General features: G+C 36.6%; 1 protein-coding gene across 2 annotated transcripts; it reads right to left on the reverse strand.

Moving 5' to 3' along the window:
- Positions 1-1899: 1899 nt before the first annotated feature.
- Positions 1900-20598, reverse strand: znf574 (zinc finger protein 574). 2 transcript variants are annotated; one of them, XM_051865492.1, is made up of 7 exons: positions 20441-20598; positions 17396-17559; positions 11739-13161; positions 9585-10032; positions 6701-6795; positions 3489-3919; positions 1900-2767 (listed from the first exon to the last, which is right to left on the reverse strand). In XM_051865492.1, the coding sequence occupies exons 2-7, from the start codon at positions 17555-17557 to the stop codon at positions 2243-2245; spliced, it is 3084 nt and encodes a 1027-aa protein (XP_051721452.1). In that variant the 5' UTR covers positions 17558-17559; positions 20441-20598; the 3' UTR covers positions 1900-2242. The 2 variants fall into 2 exon arrangements, with proteins under 2 accessions (XP_051721452.1, XP_051721453.1); XM_051865493.1 differs by lacking the exon at positions 20441-20598 and adding an exon at positions 20144-20313.
- Between the last annotated feature and the right edge of the window lie 879 nt (positions 20599-21477).

Genomic DNA, 21477 nt, shown 5'->3' on the forward strand with positions numbered 1-21477 from the left:
TGTAAATTAATGAGCTGGGGAAGATATCTATCAAATAGTTATTTGGGAATTCAGTGCAGGGAAAGGGAATGCCGTTTTGATATCACTGTCTATCATTTGTAGGACTAATCATAATGATGCAGCAGCTGTATGGGGGAGGAGTTTAACGGGCCCAGAGTAAATTGAGGGAGCAAAGAACCGAGTGCAGGCAAACGCTAGGAGCTCCAGTAATGGCTCTACTTAGCCTCAATCTCTCAATGAGCTGAGGTAATGGAGCTCAACTCAAACCTCATTCAACTAGTGAAAATTCATGACGAGATTTGCAGTTAAAGAGCCCAAAGTGCTGGTTTCACTGCAGTCATCACTTAAATCTAAAACTGCAGGAACATTTATTATGTTTGTACTCAGGGGAGCTGATTTAGTGAATGTCAGAAGAAAAATAGAAATTTAAAACACTTTTTTTTTTCATGTTATTTCGTTTGTGCCTGCATGAAAAGAGGTCTGATTTTCAGCACACAATTCTGAGGCAAATAGGCTGGACAAATCATGCCCCTTTCCTGCAGGTATCTAGCCATTTTTCCGAGGAGTCCCACACCTGGGACCGCACATTATATTTCAGTGCGCCATATCTCTATGTTGCTTAGCAACCGTAAATAGCCTACAGTTAGGATGATTAACTAATTACTTAACTGAAGAATTGTTTATTCATTATCATAATTATTATTATTACGTATTATAAAGGCGTTTATATTTAAGTAGAAATGCACAATGTTAAATGTTTAAAGGTGAAACAAGCCTTTCTAAAACTTTCGCCATCCATGGCATCTTTACCTGACAAGCCAAACACTGAACGCCATCCGTTTTCAGGAGTTTTAAATTGCTCGGCTCCCTTTAACGATGAAAAGCTTAAGCGATACTCACAGTAGTTTTGTTTCTTTTCTTTTTTGGTCTCTTTATTTAACTATTACATTCAAGACGTTGGGATGTGTAGGACGACATCGCGAACATTCCGCATACTCCAAATTCAGGAAAACCGCTTCAAGTTCATCAATCACGCGCTCAGCTTCCCGGATTCCCATATATGGACTGCCAGCCGTGAATGCGCAAAATGATTGACAGACGGAAAGTACCTCAAGAGCTTTCTGATTAGCTAATCAATCACTTTAAAGCAATGACTTTAAAACTCCTCAAGCAGTATATTTTTTGGCATACTGTTCTATAAAAATCGGTTATATAGCACCTTAAAATCCTTGTGAAAAAAGAGTGAACAAAATGTAATGTTTTTATACACTTAATTCCATGTTATTTACAATTAAATGAAAATGTATTATAGTTTAAATTTATATTACATGGATTTAGTTGATCCATCTTAAGTAGGACTCATTTGTAATTTGTTATTTCATAATTACTTCTATTGTTTTTGAAATGTGGTTAAAGTGTGCTACTACAATCATTTTTGGCAAACTAAAATATACTTTAATGTAATTTCTATTGAAACGTATATGTTGTGTATTTAAATATATTTTTAATTACTCTATGTAATGATGCTATTTAGTACATTTAAAATATATTAACTTTAAAATTAAATCAAAGAACACTACAGTTAAAATTATCAAATACTTTACTCAACACATCAAAATAAGCACTTTTTTAACAAGGTAATGGCCTCTTTAATTCTGGATTAGGAATGTTTGTGCCGCAAGAATCAATAACAATCTTGGTGTAGAATAAAACTAAATGATTAAAAAATTCTGACATGGCACCTTCAATTCATTTAAAATGATCAGCAAAAATTATTTTTCCCTGACTGGCCAAAGCTTCATGTGCAGTCATCAGTGAGCTGACAAGAACACTTCTACTTTCTCAGCGACTGTATTCCAGTTTGCACAGGTAAAAATCTCTTTAAATGAAACATTAACAGAAGCTCAAGCTTTTTATTAAAATTTAACACCACAAATTATGGTCCATTTTTTGTATTAAATGCAAATAAAATACTCAAATGAAAAGGTAAAATCAAAGTGTAATTACAATGGCAAATTTAATTACAAAGGCCTTTGTGATTTTGTTTTCTCCAGGGTAAAGATGCTGAATCGCTGTATATCTATATCACAAAAGCAAAATATATCCAGGTCAAAGAGGCATCTCTCACAAATCCACACATACAAATAGACTTTTGTTAAGTTCTGACCTATTGTTTATCTATTGCTGAATCTGCCTTTCCAAAAAACAAAATCATGTTAGGTTCATACCCCCCTCATCATCTTTACACAGTCTCCTCTAAAATAACCTCAATAGTGTGAGGCACATCCTGACCTGCCACTACAGAGATGTTGGGAACATTTATAGAGGGCACAGTGATGGTGGGCATGCTAAGGTTGGGGTGCAGGAAGACCACAGAGGAGCTGCCTTCCTCTGCCACCAACATGCCCTCCTGGATCACAGGCATGGCGGACGAGGAGGAGGATGGTGAAGATGAGGCAGACTCCTGTACTAAGAGGATGGTCTGTACTGCTGCATCATCATCCAGCTGTGCAGAAGGATCCACAGGGTCGTTGGCGTGCAGACGCATGTGTTTGTCGAGGTTGGGTCGTGAGCGGAAGGCGGTGGGACACCGAGGGCAGACGTACGGCCGTTCGCCGCTGTGCACACGGGCGTGCTCTGTTAGCCTCGCTGCTACACTGAAGCTTTTACCGCACACCCAACACGTGAACGGCCGCTCACCGCTATGAATGCGCTCGTGATCCTGCAGGTGCGGAAGCTGCCGGAAACGCTTCCCACAATGAGTGCACTGAAACAGATGTGAAAAAGTGTGAATATGTTTGTTAATGAAAGATTTTCTGATTTCAGCAATGATGTAGACAAGACAAAAATTATATGAATATGTGATTTTTATTACAAAGATCTAAAAAAGTAATAATGTGTGCCGTAACAACGTTACGTTATAACTACAAATACATAGTTCTCTCTTGAAAGTCTAGATGGCACAGGCTGATGGGTCTTAATGCAAGCTGAGGAAAATTACAGCGTTAACTACTGGCACAAACTGATTGGTCCATGTCACTTCTGCAGCCAATGAGCTTGTTGCTCACACATTTAAATGGTTACATTCACTATAGCAGTTTGCAGCACGCATCAGAGTTCCTCTAAAACCCTCCACCTTCCCCAGCTCCACCTGTATAGATGCTATGGGTTCTTGATATATGCGATTTGTGCAGCAGCACTATGTCTTTCTCGAAGCAGTGTACCGCCGTATTTATTGGCAGTAGCAAGTTTCTGTACTTGCTCTGCAGGCTCATGGTACGTACTTGATCGGTAGTGTATATATATACATATTAAAATATATATATATATATTAAAATGGACTAAAACCAATGAATGACATGACAAAATGTTTAAATTAAAGGACTTTTTCATGACAAAAACTAAACAAAGGATTGAAATAAACATGAATACTAGAACCAGCACATATTTGAGCCATTCAGGTTCTCTCTTTCCTGAAAGAAACGTACCTCGAAGGGTCTTTCGTTGGTGTGCGTTCTCATGTGAACAGTGAAGGTGGACGCATAGGCAAACTCCTTCCCGCAGAACTCACAGGTGAAGCGACGCGGTGCGTTTCTTTTGCCTAATGCTCCACAGCAGTGGGCCACGAGGTGCTCCCCTAAAGCAGCACTGGAGGCGAAGCGTCGTCTGCAGGGGGTGAGCGGGCACCGCAGGGGTGTCTGACCCGTGTGGGAGAGGCGATGCAGGTCGAGACCATCCTGAGTCACACAGCGATGTCCACACATATCGCACTCCAGTTGACCTCCCACCTTGCCTCTTCCCTGACCTTTATATCTGCGGCGGCCCGTCTCCTCCCCCGTGCAGCGCTGCAGGTGTGTGTCCAGCACTGTCTGATTCAGGAACTGAGAGCCGCAGTTAGGACACGTCTTTGGTTCTTTATCTACAAACAAAGACAGAGAGATCACAGGGTTTTGAGAGTGGGGCGAGATGTGTCACAAGCTTTGTTTCCATCCAAAGTTGTGAATTTAACTTGTATAAAAAATTGTAATATCTCATAAAACATTTTTCAAATGAAGAACCATTTCTATATTTGTTCAAGAAAACAAAATCATCGCTTTCTGGTGCAAATTCTCAATAATAAAAATGGAAGTTGCTGCAATTTGGGAAGTCACTGTAGCTCATTTTCTAACATAAACTATTTTCACCTGCGCAGATGAAATAAACACTGTCATGTTATCTTTCGTTCGGAGGCGGATGCCTGATGTGTGGGAACATAATCCTGTGAGACAATTCTGGGAGGTAATTATACCAAATCATTTTGATGACAGACTTTGGCTCAGGCATTTCAAAATAACTAAAACAACATATGAAATGCTGTGCAATGAGATTGGATAACTGGACTAACCAGCGGACCAATCATGTGATCTATTGAGAAAAAGCCACATGAGTTTTCTGTTGCACATCAAGGAATTTATTCGGTAAATGTGTTTCCATTGTATTTTATGTGAATGTCTTCTTAATGGATAAAAAAATGATCTGCCTTAATTGATATAAAATACACTTCACCTGCATTTTAAGATTTTATGCGCATCTTGGCATTTTTTTTCCAGCTTTTGATATCCTAAAATACACATAAAAGTACTACTACTAGCTACTGTGTCAAGTGGACTATTTTAACAATGTCTTTACTATTTTTCTGGTCCTTGAATGTGGTAATTACATTGCTTTCACTTGGGGATCAGAAACCTCGGATTTCATCAGAAATATCTTAATTTGTGTTCCGAAGATGAACGAAGGTCTTACAGATGTGGAACGACATGAGAGAGAGTAATTAATGACAGAAATTTAATTTTTGAGTGAAATGCTGTGAGCTTTTTTTGCATGCCAAAGTACATTTTCTACATGCAGATGAAAATGTATTTTATATAAAAGCAAATGTATCCATGTCTAAAAACATGCCAATGCCAATGCATTAAGCCATTAAAAAAAGTTAGGAATATTAAGTGAACTATTTTATCCAAAATGGTAGCTGTAGGGAAAAGATGATTCAGGGTAAGCTGTGCCAGTGGCTCATCTAACAAATACTATTGAAATATGAATAATTGAAATTACCTAACAATTCAACTTACCCCTTTACATGACACATAATTTTACCCACTAATGTCGCAAAGTTGTGCCAATGGACCTTTTTTTCCTCTAAGATTTCAATTTTCTATGGTCATATGTTATAGTCTATTTCTGTGTTAGTTTTACTTCTCTCTCATTCCTCCTTGACTGAAGGACAACTTAAGTTAAAAGTGGCCAACTTACCCCACTCACATTTAATGCATCATAAAGTGCTTATCTACAATAAGAGAAATGGAGAGGTACACAGACCCTCTAGTCCTTGGCTTCTGATGTACCGGACATGAGAGATACTTATGTTTATGCATACGTTCCCTTACACACACTCAAGCAAAAACACATCTGTGGCTTCTTATCAAATGAGGAAAAACAAACACGTGTTGTTTCGTCCTTATCTGAAAAGAGGGCCGGAGACAAAGAGTGCAACACAAATATGAGCAGACAAAAAAGATCCCTCTATTTTACACAGTACCAATCAGAGGGAGGGTTTCTGATAAACAGACATTTCACAGAATGCACAGCGCATACGCAGAAATAACAGCACTTTATGGGGGTCACGGGTGATGTGATGTTTAGATGCAGAGCATTCAAACTGTCAGGCTGTGACTCAGCTTCACTGACCTTTACAGGCTTTTAAAAGGTTCTACTAAGCAACCCTGCACTCCCTTGTTTACACCTATATAAAAAATCTATCCTGCTTCTTTCTCTCCCTCTGCTCAGCTGAAGAGAGGAACATCTGCGGCAGCGGACTGATACGTGTAAGAGGCTCTGATCAGGTGATAGTGATCAGCAGCTGATCTTATCAATACACACACAACCCATCCTGATCAATGTGACCTCTGACCCCATCTATTTACTGGGAAGGAATCGATGAAAGCTCATTCGTTTGACAGGTCTGTCAGAGAGTGGGCGTGTGTGTGTAGTCAGATACACAAACATTAACCCAGACAGAGCTGTGGAGAATGGAGAAAACTGATTGGACTACTTAATAAAGTGAGTTTGTGAGTGTATTAGGGATGTCCATGTTCATTTACTACAATTAATATATAATACATATTGAATAGCCATTAAAAAAAGTAGCTTTAGAAGCCTATATATTGTCTGTATATAAAATGATTAATTACTTTACTGTTTTAATCAATCTAATGCTTTAATTAAAAATGAAACAATTTAAAACAATGAGCTTAATTACATTTTACAAACACACACACACACACACACACACACACACACACAGAGAGAGTATACACATAAACACACTAAAATGTAATGTGTATATATATATAAAATGATAATACAATTATTAAATTTTATAGACAGACAATACAAAAACTTCTAAAGCTTTTTGTAATGCCTATTCAATGCTTTTGCTTTCCACAATGATATTATGCCTTTGAAATATCTTCATTTGGAGCCTTTTCTCAGCAAATATTGATATGCGTTTAATTTAATTAATCGGTATATTGTTTAATTAATTTGATTACATTTTTAATCAAATGACAGCCCTAATCCTAATGCATGAATGTAAGAAATAGTGTGTGAATGAGAGCTTGTAAGGACAAAAGGCTGAATGTGTAATTGTTTCCTGTAGGCTGACCTTGGTGGATGAGAGAGTGGAGGTCCAGCTCTTTGCGTCGTATAAATGCCTCTCCGCACACATTGCAAGGGAAAGGATGGCTGGTGTGTAGGAGTCTAGAAAAGGGAAAAACAGAGAGAGAGTGAATAAGAAAGGCTGCATCATACAATCCCTGGAGCCAATCCAGAAACAATAGCTATGTGAGAAAAGCCACGTTTGAATTCACCCACATTTCATAAGGCATACAGTCATGCACTTGCATAAAGGTATAATTAACATCACAGAAAAATAATGCAGCTTCAGCTTTGAGCTGAAGAAATGTCATTAAACTGAGGCGTGCAGGAGAGTGGCAGCCTCCATAATGTCTTAAAGCTCACTCACATGGGATTCAAATCACCAGGGTCCTTAGTAATTACTACTGACATCAATAATTACTGCTCATATTTACTTCTCAGTCCCATGGCAATGTCATTTTTAACCAGTGCCCTCAGTAAAATGACTGGGGGGGGGGAAAGATCATCTAATTTTTTTTTAATTATTGACATTTCAATTAAGAATGCAATTTCAGTAAATTACTAACATATGCCTATTAGTTGTAAACAACTGAACAGTTTATCTGCATTCTGCTCTCATTAGCTGTATCAGTGTTCTGGAAAATCAAGAAACTTTGATGTTACAAAGATAATAGCCCTGTACTAATGCAGCATTAATGTGTTTTACTCCTGTGCCACAGAGCATTGTGAGAAATTCAGTAATGAAGGCCCCTGTGAATAGAGTTAAAATAATTAGATAAGCATTATATTCTTACATAATGTATTATAAAAAGGCATTCTGCAATTCTGGTTATTGAACTCGTTTAGAATTCAACTTATACCAGGGTAAATAACAGCGCATTCAATTGTAGTCAATATGCTGATGACACCAAACGCAGAAGAAATAACTGCAATCACGTAAGGGAAGGAGTCATATCTCACACTAGGCAATCATTGAAGTATTTCAGTAGAAAGACATTCACTCTGTTGATTTTTTTAATCTGCAGCTCCCTAAGTGTAGCTATGTAAATTTTATTTTTAAATTATATATTAATTTATGGCTAAACAGCAGAAAAACTAATTTTTAAATATGTTTTAAATATGTTTTTAGTACCTTTCTGGATCTTGAGAAGTTCGGTGACATTGCTGGCAATGCAGGCCTCACTGAGCCATCAGATTTCATCAAAAATACCTTAATTTGTGTTCTGAAGATGAACGAAGGTCTTAGGGGTGTAGAACGACATGAGGGTGAGTAATAAATGACATTATTTTCATTTTTGGGTGAACTAACCCTTTAATAAGATTTTAATAATGTATTAGTAAATGTTGAAATTAACATTAACAAAGATTAATAAATGCTTTATATGTGCAGTTCATTATTAGTTCATGTTAACTAGTGTAGTTAGCTAATGTTGACTAATGAACCTATTGTAAAGTGTTACCCATTTTTTTTATTGATTAAGCCATTTTTGTACAAAGGTCAGGTTTGGGTTAATATGCTGATTTAGTGCTCAAGAACCATTTCTTATTTTTTATCAATGTTGAAAACAGTTGTGCTGCTTAATATTTTTGTGAAAACCATATTTTTTCAAGATTTTTTGATCTATAGGAAGTTTAAAAGAACCACAATTATTTTAAATAGAAATCTATTGAAACATAAATGCCTTTACTGTCAGATTTGATCAGTTTAAGGCATCCTTGCTGGAAAAAAAAAAAGCAAAGCCGCATACCACAAACACAACAGCAAGTCGCTGAATGTCCATGGTGACTGTTTAGTGCTCCTTTTCTGATTTCTGCAAGATTCACATTGACTGGCTGCCAAATTAAGGCATTGCTAAATACATCACATGGGAATCAGTGAGAAATGTCAGAGCCACTTGTTTAATTGATCACTTCTCTTAGAGACTAATCAGACCTCTTCCTGACGGTGTACATTTTGACAGGGCAAGTGTTTCCAGTGCAGAAAAACCTGTAGGGTCAAAGACCATAACAAAGTAGGGCATGAACAGAGCTTGTTAACCAACAGAAACATCCTGCGATTAGTCTGGTGTCATCTTTAGTTCCCACTCAAATAAATCTGGCATCAGACACTTTGTTAAGACAGGCAGCAAAAATCTAATTTTTTGGCCTATCCGTTACACACAAAAAAAAACACATAATCCTTTCCATGTTTACAACTGTATACATCATTTTCACTCACTCTTTCGGGATATGCACAAAATGCATCTATTCACGCGCCTCGTAGTTCAGCACCGCAGCGAGATGTCATGACAGACAGGAGAAGAGGCAGTTTTCCGTCCTCTCTTCCCACACTGACAGCTAGTTTGAGTTGTTGTTTGAGAAAGTCTGGCATCATGCTGATGCTTACATCATTACTACAGCAAGCCATGTTGATGCACCGGTTACTGACTACACCGTCTGAACAAATGGATCAGATTTCATCACTTGCTAAATGACAGTGCGGACAGTCACTCCTAAAGATCGGATTTGAAAACCAAATCGGATTTGTAAGCAGCGCCAGACAATTTAAGTTCTTGCTGACTACTTATACCTTTCCATCTCTATTTACAGTCAGATTTAATATCAATCATCTCTGGGAACAAGCTATGGAGGAGGATGAATATATTTAAAGAAACAGTTGTGTCATTCCAAACCTGTGTGACTTTCTTTCTTCTGTGGAACACAAAAGAAGAAATTGAGTGTTTTTTTTTTTTTTTTTTTGTCCATAAAAGAAAAGTGTTTTGAACCCCATTCACTTTCATTGTACAGACAAAAACAGTTAATTCTTAAAATATATTCTTTTGTTTTGCAGAGGAAATGCATGAAGGTGAGCAAATAATGAATTTAGATTTTTGGGTAAAACACACACAGACCTGTGACTCCTCAGCTGGGACTCAAACTTGAAGCTGGCAGGGCACTCTGGGCAGATGTGTAGACGCCCATCACTTGATTGTCCCCTGCCTTTCCCTTTGCCTCTGACCCTGCGTTCCTGGGGTCCACCTTGATGAATCAGCATGTGGCGTTTGAGTGATGTCGGCTGGAAGAAGCGCTTCTCACAGAGGGGGCAGTTGAATATGCGAGATCCTCCGTGGGTCAGGTTGTGACGCAGTAGGTTGGCCGGAGATGGGAAGCTCTTTTTGCAAATTTTGCAGTTGAAGAGTTTCTCACCTGTGTGCTGGAACACATGCTCACGCAGGCGGCTGCGCCGTGTAAAGCCCTGCCCACAGTGTGGGCACTCGTGGGGCAGGGCGGTGCGTGACCAGTCGCGGCTCAGCTTGGCGGGGGCCTCAATGGCACCGTCTGCAGCTGCTGCTGCTGTTGCTGTTGACAGAAACACTCTGTTAATGGGGAATCTAAACAGAAGAGACTACCCATGTAATTTCAAATTAATTTGAAACGTTTCAGGCTTAAACATTATGAACATTGTGAAATACTGATTAAGTAATGTACAATATCACAACCTGCCACTATCAGATACCAGACATTTGTAGTATTTAGCAGGTATCCATTTCACAAACTAATAAAATGTGTCTCCCATTTTCATGTACACTACCATTCAAAAATTTGAGGTCAGTAATGTGTACATATATATATTAAATATATATATTAAAGAAAAGAATACTTTTATTCAGCAAGGAAGTGACAGTAGAGACATTTATATTATTACAGAAGATTTCTATTCCAAATAAATGCTGTTCTTTGGAACTTTCTATTCATCAAAGTATCCTGAATATGTTTCTTAAGCACCAAATTAGCATATAAAAATGATTTTTGAAGGATCATGTGACACTGAAGACTGGAGTAATGATGCTGAAAATTCAACTTTGCCATCACAGGAATAAATTACATTTTAAAATATATTAAAATAGAAAACAGTTATTTTAAATTATGGTAATATTTCAGAACATTACTGTTTTTACTGCATTTTAATCAAATAAATGTAGCCTTTGTGAGACTTCTTTCAATGACATTAAAAAATTCACAGACCCCAATCTTTTGAAAGATAGTGGAACATCATACATTTAACATGTTCTTACGAGCTGTGAATCAAAAATGTCCAGATACATAAAGTTGTCTACACTGCAAAAAACTCTACATTATATTCCTGTTAGTCTATTATTTCCTTTTCTGTTTTATGCAACTACTTTATGTCTTATTTTCTACTATTAAAATCGAAAGAAAGTCCTGCACACTGTCAGAGCTTACAAAAGTATCAAAAAAAAAAAAAAAAGTAAAAAAGCAACGCTTCGGTCCCATGACCTATGCCTGATGAAGGTCGTGTAACCGAAACATTGCAAAAAATAAATACTTTTTGATACTTTTGAAAGCTCTGATAGTGTGTGGGACTTTGAATAGTACAGTACAATAGAATAAAATAGTTCTAATTATTATCAAGGTTTCTGATCAGTCACTACAAAGCAGAATAACAATTTTAATTCTGCAAAAATTACTTTTTATTTTTTAAAGAAATATTACACAGCTCCCAGATCCCAAATTGAAAACCTCTGATTTAAGTAATTCATTTGGTACTTTCAAAACATAATTAATCAATAACTTTTACTTTTACTTTTACTTAAAGAGATAGTTGTTCTAAACTTTTATACTTCGGTGGAACATAAAATAACACATGCAATAAATAATGAATTTGAGAAATGTTTTTGTCTTTACAATGGAAATCAATAGTAACTAAAATGGATTGGTTATCAAAGTTTTTCAAAAATATCTTTTTTATGTTCTGCATAAGGATAGTCATACAGGTTTGGAACAACATGAGGGACTGAATGTTTATTTTTGGGTAACTAGCCCTTTAAGTATTGTTCTCTACAATTTCTCAACTGTACAAAAGTTCTCTTCGGAGTTACTTAATATACTCAGGTCTGACTATTTTCAGACAGTTTCTGTGCAGCCCAGAACCATAAACACAGAGTTACATTATCAGTTAGTAAAACACCCAAACAACAGAGCATGTACGGATATCCTACTTAGCTCGGTCTCTTTGGAATTGTGTTGTGTGCCCTCAGTCTGACCTGGTTGTCTGAGGTTCACGTTGTCTCTGGGTTTCGCAACAATAGCTGGAGCTGCAGTAGGGTAGAGTCTGCTTTTCACTTCAGCAGCGGGTGGATGTCCCACAGCTGTGTTCTTATGCTCCCGGCGATGGTACAGGAACTGCGTGGTGCTCATGAACTCAGCCCCACACTCCGTGCAAGTGTGCAACGCCGCCTCCAGGCCGTGCTTGGTTCTGCGGTGTGTGGCCAACTCCTTATCATTAGTGAAAACAAATCCGCACTGATGGCAGAGGAAAGCAGAGGGGGTTTCCGCCACAGATCCCTCTGCGGAGTTACTTTCCACCTCTCCTTGGGTCTCCTCAACCACACTGCTCATTTCCATCTCAATGTCTCCTTGTATCTTATCAATGACCACCTCCATTCCTTCGTCCTGCTTTGCTCCATCCCTCTCCTCCTCCATCTTCTCCACCACAATCTCTGTGCCTTCCACCGAAGGTTCCTGCTCAGTCTGGAGAGTCTCAGTTCCTCTCGTCCCATCATTGTTCAGCTCAACCTCTACATGTGCTACAGGGGTCTCAGTTATAGTCTGTTCCAAAGTGGTCACCTCCATTAGGCTCTGGCCTTCTCCCGCTGTGGCTAAAAGCAAGAGTCCTTCGCCTGAGGCTTCGAGCATGGCTGTGGAAAGCTGTGGAACGGTAGGTGGTGTCTGCTTGGGTTCTTCCTGCACCTCTGAGCGGTGCTGCTTGCGGTGATAGAGGAAAAGAGTGGTGTTGAGGAAGCCCTCTCCGCACACCGTGCAGCGGTGTATGGCGTCTTTTAAGCCATGCTGAGTCTTGCGGTGAGTCACGAGCTCTGGAACCAGGCTGAAGCTTTGTCCACACTCCACGCAGAGCAGGCTGGAGGGGGGTTTGGCCTTCTTCTGTCCCCTGCGCCTTGTGGCAGGGCTGTTCTCTTCAGCCGAGGTCTCCACGGGCGCAGCTTTTTTGGTGACAGAGACCTCTGGAGGTTCCTTGGGGACACTTTTTCTTGGTACGTCCTGCTGAGAGGTCCCAGATGCCGCAACTCTTCCAGAAACCTCCACAAATTCTTGACTAGTGCTCTCCATCTTCATTTCAGCCTGTTCTCCCTCTTCTATCACCTCCGTCTGTTCTTGTGCCTGCTCAGCGTCCTGATATTCTGGCTGGTTAGGCAGCGGTTGGGCTTCTGTTTCAAGACTTTCTCCACTCTGTTCTTCTCCAGGCCCAGGTCCCGTCTCAAGGCAACAGCCCATCTTGCGGTGCTGTTGCCACAGTGACAGAGCATCAAAGAGAACCTCACAGTCAGCGCACTGGTACAGAACACGCGGAGCATCTGACTGGAAAGTTTTCTTCTGTTCTAGCAGAGAAGACAAATCAACAGCTGTCTGAGTCTGGATTTGGGGAACCGACATAGCCTGCATCGCCACCTAGTGAGAAGACAGAAAACATACACATCAAGCAATCTGATGACACGCAATGACAATTATAGAGGGAATAAAAGTTTGTAAATGCAATTTGGGTCAAAGATCTGATGCTTATTTGTTTTGTTTGAATCCATTAGTTGTTGTTTTTCTTTTTTCCAAAATACATTAAAATGCTACTCATACAATTAATTGAAAAAAACCCCTTCTAGGATTTGCATGTTTTGATTTCTAAATTATAATTCATTTTGACATATTTGGAGAGCATAAAGTAAAAAATGTCAGGGTGATACAGCTGTCTTGATATCCTAATTTAGATTAAAAAAAAAGGTTCATTAAAATAATAAAATAAAATTTATTGAAAACCTTGTGAAGCAGTCTTGCATAATCCTTTATTATTATTTCTTAAAAACTGCAAGGTCAATACATCTCTTAAAATATCAGATAATTTGACTTTTTTGCAACAAGGCACATTTAGTTCAGATTGTAATATGCCATGTGGTGCAACTCCCTCAAACCATGATATTGATGAATTAAAAATTAATGATATTTGATAAAACAAAACAAAGTAATTAAGATGTACACGCTGGCATGCATTCAATGTGTAAGGAAAACATGTATATGTACAAGTATACATATATATAATATATATTTTGCTTCTATTTTGCTTTTTTTTAATTATTCACAGCTTTTCAGTGTGGACATTATTTGCTCTTGTAGCAGCACACTGTACAACTCCTTTAATATTTTATATACACTAAAAAGGACAAACAAGTTTCAACTTCTCCCTGAACACAGTCACCAAAAGGAAACACCCAGATGCCGAGTGTAAAAACCCACTCAAGGAGTTAGCTCATGTCACACTCAATTCAAGCTAACATTCACTGTTACCAAGGGCACGGCGTGGGGGTCCGTGCTACCATCATCTGACGCAACCGGCTGCGACATCCTATTGAACTGACATGGCACAAAACTGTTTGTGTTTGCCATGCAATCTTTTTTTTAAATGGTTTAAGCACCCATTTAAGCCATCTTGATGAGAGGGTATTAAGAGTAGAGAGGATGACTCAGAGAGACAGGGAGGTTTGGCTGAGGACATCCATAAACCGGATGGACAGATGCACTTATGTTGTATCTATTTTCAGCGTGGATGTTTCAAATGAGATAAGAGCAGATGGAGATCTAAAAACAAAGTCAAAGAGACGATGACACTGCGAACGGGCAGAACAGTCTGCAGCCTCATCTCGTCCACGAGCTGATATGGAGCAGCATTATGATCTAACACTAAAAATAAGGTGAAAATCATGTATTAAAATAACTCATGCTAAATAAACAAAAACTAACAACATTTTTAAAAAGTGAAAAAAACCTCTTAAAATAAAATAAAAATAACTCTGTTATTACTATGTGTCGGAGTCATTAGTGTGTGTCTTGTTTTTGGATATACAATTGTTTCTTGGGTTGTAATTCAAATGTACATATATTTTAATACTACTATAATGGATTTTAAATCCATTATAATAAATGTCACTTTTATAATGTGTTTGGTAATGTGTCTCTATCAATAATCTATCAGCTCTCTCTATTTAAATGAAAATATTCATAGTATTCTTGTCCAGTAATCTCGTTTACACATCTGTGTAAAAACTTGTAATAAAAAATGCAATAAATGTAATTTATTTTTTATTTGTGGTTGCGTATAGATATTATGGAAGGCAGTTTCCGCCACTAAATAAAAAAATAAAAACCGTAATTGTGATTTTTTATCTCAAAATTCTGACTTTTTTTCTCACAATTGCGAGTTATAAAGTCAGAATTGCGAGATATAAACTCGCGATTGAGTGATATAAAGTCACAATTCTGACTTTATTCTCGCAATTCTGGCTTTTTTTCCTCACAATTGTGAGAAAGAAACACAATTGTGTGAATTTTTTTTCTTGCAATTCTGACTTTTTTTTCTCGCAATTGCGAGTTTCTCAGAATTGTGACTTTATATCACGCAATTGCGAGTTTATCTCAGAATTGTGACTTTATATCACACAATTGCGAGTTTATATCTCAGAATTGAGACTTTATATCACGCAATTACGAGTTTATATCTCAGAATTGACTTTATATCACGCAATTGCAAGTTTATATCTCAGAATTGTGACTTTATAACTTGTAATTGTGAGTTTATAGCTCAGAATTGTGACTTTGTCACGCAATTGCGAGTTTATATCTCAGAATTGACTTTATATCACGCAATTGCAAGTTTATATCTCAGAATTGTGACTTTATAACTTGTAATTGTGAGTTTATATCTCAGAATTGTGACTTTATGTCACGCAATTGCGAGTTTATATCTCAGAATTGACTTTATATCACGCAATTGCAAGTTTATATCTCAGAATTGTGACTTTATAACTTGTAATTGCAAGTTTATATCTCAGAATTGTGACTTTATAACTTGTAATTGTGAGTTTATATCTCAGAATTGTGACTTTGTCACGCAATTGCGAGTTTATATCTCAGAATTGACTTTATATCACACAATTGCGAGTTTATATCTCAGAAATGTGACTTTATATCACGCAATTGCGAGTTTATATCTCAGAATTGAGACTTTATATCACGCAATTACGAGTTTATATCTCAGAATTGACTTTATATCACACAATTGCGAGTTTATATCTCAGAATTGTGACTTTATATCACGCAATTGCGAGTTTATATCTCAGAATTGACTTTATATCACACAATTGCGAGTTTATATCTCAGAATTGACTTTATATCACACAATTGCGAGTTTATATCTCAGAATTGTGACTTTATATCACGCAATTGCGAGTTTATATCTCAGAATTGAGACTTTATATCACGCAATTACGAGTTTATATCTCAGAATTGTGACTTTATAACTTGTAATTGTGAGTTTATATCTCAGAATTGTGACTTTATGTCACGCAATTGCGAGTTTATATCTCAGAATTGTGACTTTATGTCACGCAATTGCGAGTTTATCTCAGAATTGTGACTTTATATCACGCAATTACGAGTTTATATCTCAGAATTGACTTTATATCACACAATTGCGAGTTTATATCTCAGAATTGAGACTTTATATCACGCAATTACGAGTTTATATCTCAGAATTGACTTTATATCACACAATTGCGAGTTTATCTCAGAATTGTGACTTTATATCACGCAATTACGAGTTTATATCTCAGAATTAACTTTATATCACACAATTGCGAGTTTATATCTCAGAATTGAGACTTTATAACACACAATTGCGAGTTATTGTGATATAAAGTCACAATCTCAGAATTGTGACTTTATATCACGCAATTGCAAGTTTATATCTCAGAATTGTGACTTTATAACTCGCAATTGCGAGATAAAAGTCAGAATTCTGAGATAAAAAGTCGCAATTAATGTTTTTATTTTTTTATTTAGTGGCAGAAACGGGCTTCCATAAGATATACACAAAGAAATACAAATGTGAAAAAAATTTTAATTAAAAAGTACATTTAAAATATTGTATTAAAATAAAATCCACAACAACCTTGATATAGAGAAATAGTTATGTGGGAGGACTCATCTATAACAATACAAAAATGAAAAGGCACATCTTCTCATTTTATTTACCTTTTTCTGAGTGGGGATTTGCTACTTGTTTAAAAAGCAAGAAAATGTCTTGCTGTGACTAATAACTAGCTTGAAGAGAGCTACTCCAATCATTATAAAAACCGTCAAGCATTAATTCAAACTCGACTGTTTTTATAACTAGAGTAAAAGTGCATCCACATCAGAGCGTAAAAGACAGAATCTCAAGTGCCTAATTTCCCCCCTGTAGTGAAGAGGCAAATTAGGAGCTGCGCAAAAAAACTCATCCGCTTACAAAATTATCCTTTTACATTTCAGTTCACCATTCAGGATTATGGGAAGCTGCTCTTCAAATTCTCTAGTCTATTTTGGATAATTATAGTTACGAGTTCAAGGGGTTTTAAGGGAATAAAATAGATTACATTTTTCACAGGCTTTCAGGAACTGCATGTTAATGCACCCCATTTGGAGATAACGCTGAATAACACCACAAAGAAAAATTATTTTTTAATGAAAAGGAATTTGACAAATATATCTCATGTGACTCTTAGGAAAGAGATAACTTCCTGTGTGGGCCAATAAGTTTTATTATAAAGATTAAGTTTTGAATTTGTTTAGGAGTGATGCGTCTATGAATGTGTGTCTATACCTGTGGCAGACCAGCAGCGGCGGCTGCAGCCTCGATAGGCGTCTCATTGGGCAGGAGTTGTGGATTCTCCGCAGTGCAGGTCATCTGATGTGCAAGCACTTCCTCCAGTGTGGGAAACTCCCGATAACAGGGAAAGCACATATACACTGAAGACGACTCCATGGCTGCTCAAAAGAAACAAAAATATCTTTAGATGAAACAATAATACATGTTTATATAAAGCCAGACAAGAAATGAAAACATTTGATGAAAGGATAAATGTTAAAGGTCTGTTTCCAATAACAGCGCCCTCTTTTGATGCAACAAAAAATGTACAATTAAAAATAAACTAAGGGTTAGTCACCCAAAAATGAAAATTGTGTCATCATTTACTCACCCCTAAGTTGTTCCAAACCTGTATGAATTTCTTTCTTCTGTTGAACACAAAAGAAAATATTTTAAAGAATGTCTGTAACCAAACAGTTTCTGGTCTCCATTGACTTCCATAGTATTTTTTTTATAAGTCAATGGGGACCAGCAACTGTTTAGTTAGACATTCTTTAAAATATCTTCTTTTGCGTTCAACAGAAGAAATTCATACAGGTTTGGAAATCTTGGAATTTTCATTTTGTGGTGAAATATCCATTTAACAACAAAGGAGAAAGGTGACTGTTTAATACATACTTTTTTAGACAACATTATTGTATTCAACATTATTATATTAAGTAACTGTGATTATTTAAAGACTGATTTTGACAGTTTTCATTCATTTACTTATAAGGATTAAAGTTTTTTTTTTACCTACAATAGTAATGTTCAAAAGTTTGTTGTCGGCAAGGTAGGTTTTTTGTTGTTGTTGTTTAGAAATGAATTATTTAATTCAGCAATGCATTGATCAAATAAATTTACAAGGTTACTATTTTAAATAAATGCTGTTCTTTTTAACTTTCTATTCAGCACAGAGACTTCAAATGTTTTAGTTTCCAGTTTCCACAAAAATTTTAAGCAGCACAACAGTTTTCAACATTAATAATAATAATAATAATAATAATACTAAGAAATGCTGAGTAGAAATGTTCTTGAGTACCAAATCAGTATATTAGAAAGATCATGTGACACTGAAGACTGGAGTAATGATGCTGAAAATTCAGCTTTGCCATCATAGGAATAAATAACATTCTAAAATATATTCAAATAGAAAACCATTATTTAAATCTGTAATAATATTTCACAAAATTACTATTTTACTGTATTTGTGATCAAATAAATTCAGCCTTGGTAAATGTAAGAGACATCTTCTGAAAATATATTTTTTTTAAAAAAATTACTGACCCCAAACCTTACAGTAGTGTAGGTAATTATTAAAAAAAAAAAAAAAAAAAAAAAAAAAAAAGTATTTTTAAACTCTAAAATTAACATTAAAAAAAAGACCATGTCAAGAAATCTTTAAATAATCACAACTACTTAAAAAACAGCAATGCTGTGTAAAAAAATGAAACTGATGCTTTGATGAGAGTGGATGTTTTGGGCTGATTCAGGCTGCATGCCGCACCTCCATGAGGTGACAGGAAGGGAATTGACTGGAATGTTTTAAGGAAGAGAGGAGGATGAGTGTGAAATAACAGACATTCCATGGCAGATGGCAAGTGAAATGTCCTTACAGCATGTTATCAGTGTTAACATGAGGGGGCTGAGCGCTACATGACGTGCAAACTGTGGTAAAAACAAAGCCACACTCATTAGTTTCACTCAGCATAATTTATCAAGACAGCACAAAAGACTAAATAATTACAGCTGAAATGTCACACAGCAAGCTTAAATGAGTCTGTCAAGTTCATCCTGACAATCATACAATTTGAATATTAAACGGAAACAAAGCTGCATGTAAATGCATGCAAACACAACAAAATCTGGATATGAAATTATCCATCCTTCCTTTTACTAGAAGGCCTGTATAGTTTATGTCTGTAAGGTTCACCTGGCCAATTTATTCAGTAATAATGATTGACCAATATTGACCACTATTTGTCAAAATATTCACACTTTCCTACAGAAGCAGCTATTGCTTCTTCAATATGGGGTCAACAATATTAAAAATACCATCAGGTAGGTCTCTAAACAGATTATCACCCAACAATAGCAAAACATTACTGTGTTCAACAGGAAACAGTAGAATTCATTAAGTTAATTTTAAACAAAATTAATAAAAGATAGATTTTATAATATTTAAGTTATTTAATAATGTGCTGTAATTATTTTTATATACATTTTACATTACTAAAACTATTACTGTTATTATTTATAATGCACATTATGATTTTACTTGAATTTAGACAAAACTATAAACTAAGTCATTATTGCCTTCTAGACAGTACTGTCAAAAAGCAGATATGAAATAAAGGATTCATATATCAGTCATAGGACACTATATAAATGATCGTTAATGTCGTAAAACAACCGATATTAATAAATCACTTGAACTTAAGTAATAATGATCATACACTATTAACTATGTCTATAGCAAACAACTAAATCGGTTAATTGACTACATGGGTTTCTCTCTTCCACCAAACTTGTGTTACGCTTGGAGGATATGGATGGACAGCACAGTAGTACGAACACAGCAACCGAAAGGCTAACAAGCTAACACCGGTTAGCCAACAGCCTCAACAAGCGGGCTCTGCTGGCCTGCTAGCTTTTAGCCTACTAGCTTTCACTGAACAACAGTTAATATGTGTAAAATATATAAATATATATATATATATTTACAGAACTACAGTCGTTGGTTTATTGACCGTTATGTGTTCAAAGTGCAGCCACTGTGGGTGCTCGGTCGCGCTCAAACATTGAACACATAGCGCGAGCGAGCGAGAAGCGCCGAAGAAGGGCAGCACGCTTCTTCGGTGGTAGTTTGGCGGAATCCGCCCGTTAGCAAAGGGCGAATGTCTCCCCCAGTCGAGTCTCCGAGACGTCAGGTACTACTAATTTACAAAAACTGTAGGTAATCATAGATTAGTCGCAACAACAAAAAAAAACATTGCTTCCGTGGGATAAAAAACAACTCACCGATTATGGCCCACTCCTTTCGTATCTGTCAGAAATGTTATTTTGAACGTCTCAACAAAACGCGACGTCATTGGTCCACAGTATTTTTCAACTCCACCAATAGAATTCTTCTGAAGTACAGCGTATTTGCAAAAAATGCGTCATCTTGGGCTCTGCGGGTTCAACATCAGTAATAATTTTTTCTTTCTCAAAACGAGTAAATTTGAGGTTTTGACAATTCATAATTCTGATATTTCAGATGCATGTGGTATTAAGATGAAACAAACAGATATATTGGTAGTGTATTTAGCAAATGTCCATCTGAAAGAGTTGAAACTAGTGTTTACACAAAGCAAAAACTGTTTTTAATTGCTGGTCTCAGAGGAACCTGACTATCCATAGATGTGGTTTACTTTCCCAGGCTGAAGGAATTTCGAGGCTCTCTTTGTATGTTAATCCCAAAATGTGCTTAGATATTGAGAGGATATATACAGGACTGAGTATGTAAAAAGAAAAATGGGTGGATGTAATGCTCTTGATTTCAGTACCCTTAATATATATATATATATATATATATATATTTGCTTAATCTGCTAATGATGAGGCTCATACTTCATATAGAGATTACCATTTGGTTGTAAAAAGCATCTCATCTAAATTGCTTCACCTTGTAAAAACACCTCCATTATAACTCATTTGTTGGGCAGATTCCAAAACTTTTTATGCAATAATTTTGTAATGTAATAATTTTCACGTTAGAAAGTGTCTCATTCAAGATTCTAGTTCCCACATAGCCTTTTTTCTTTTGGGTCCACAGAACCCCTTTATCAGTGGCCCACATATAGCAAAGAACGACGGCCCTGGAGTGGCCCAGATCTGGATTAAAGACAAGGGCCACACATGGCCTGAGTCTCAGCCAATTAATATTTTTATATTAATTTTAATATAATTTATAAAAATTATATTAACTATACTAAAAAAATATAATTTTAGTATAGTACCTATCTCAGCCTTAAGTAAACCACATTGTACAATGTACTTAAGTACATTGAATATTT

Source organism: Ctenopharyngodon idella, chromosome 16 (genome assembly GCF_019924925.1).
Source record: "Ctenopharyngodon idella isolate HZGC_01 chromosome 16, HZGC01, whole genome shotgun sequence".
Taxonomy (NCBI): domain Eukaryota; kingdom Metazoa; phylum Chordata; class Actinopteri; order Cypriniformes; family Xenocyprididae; genus Ctenopharyngodon; species Ctenopharyngodon idella.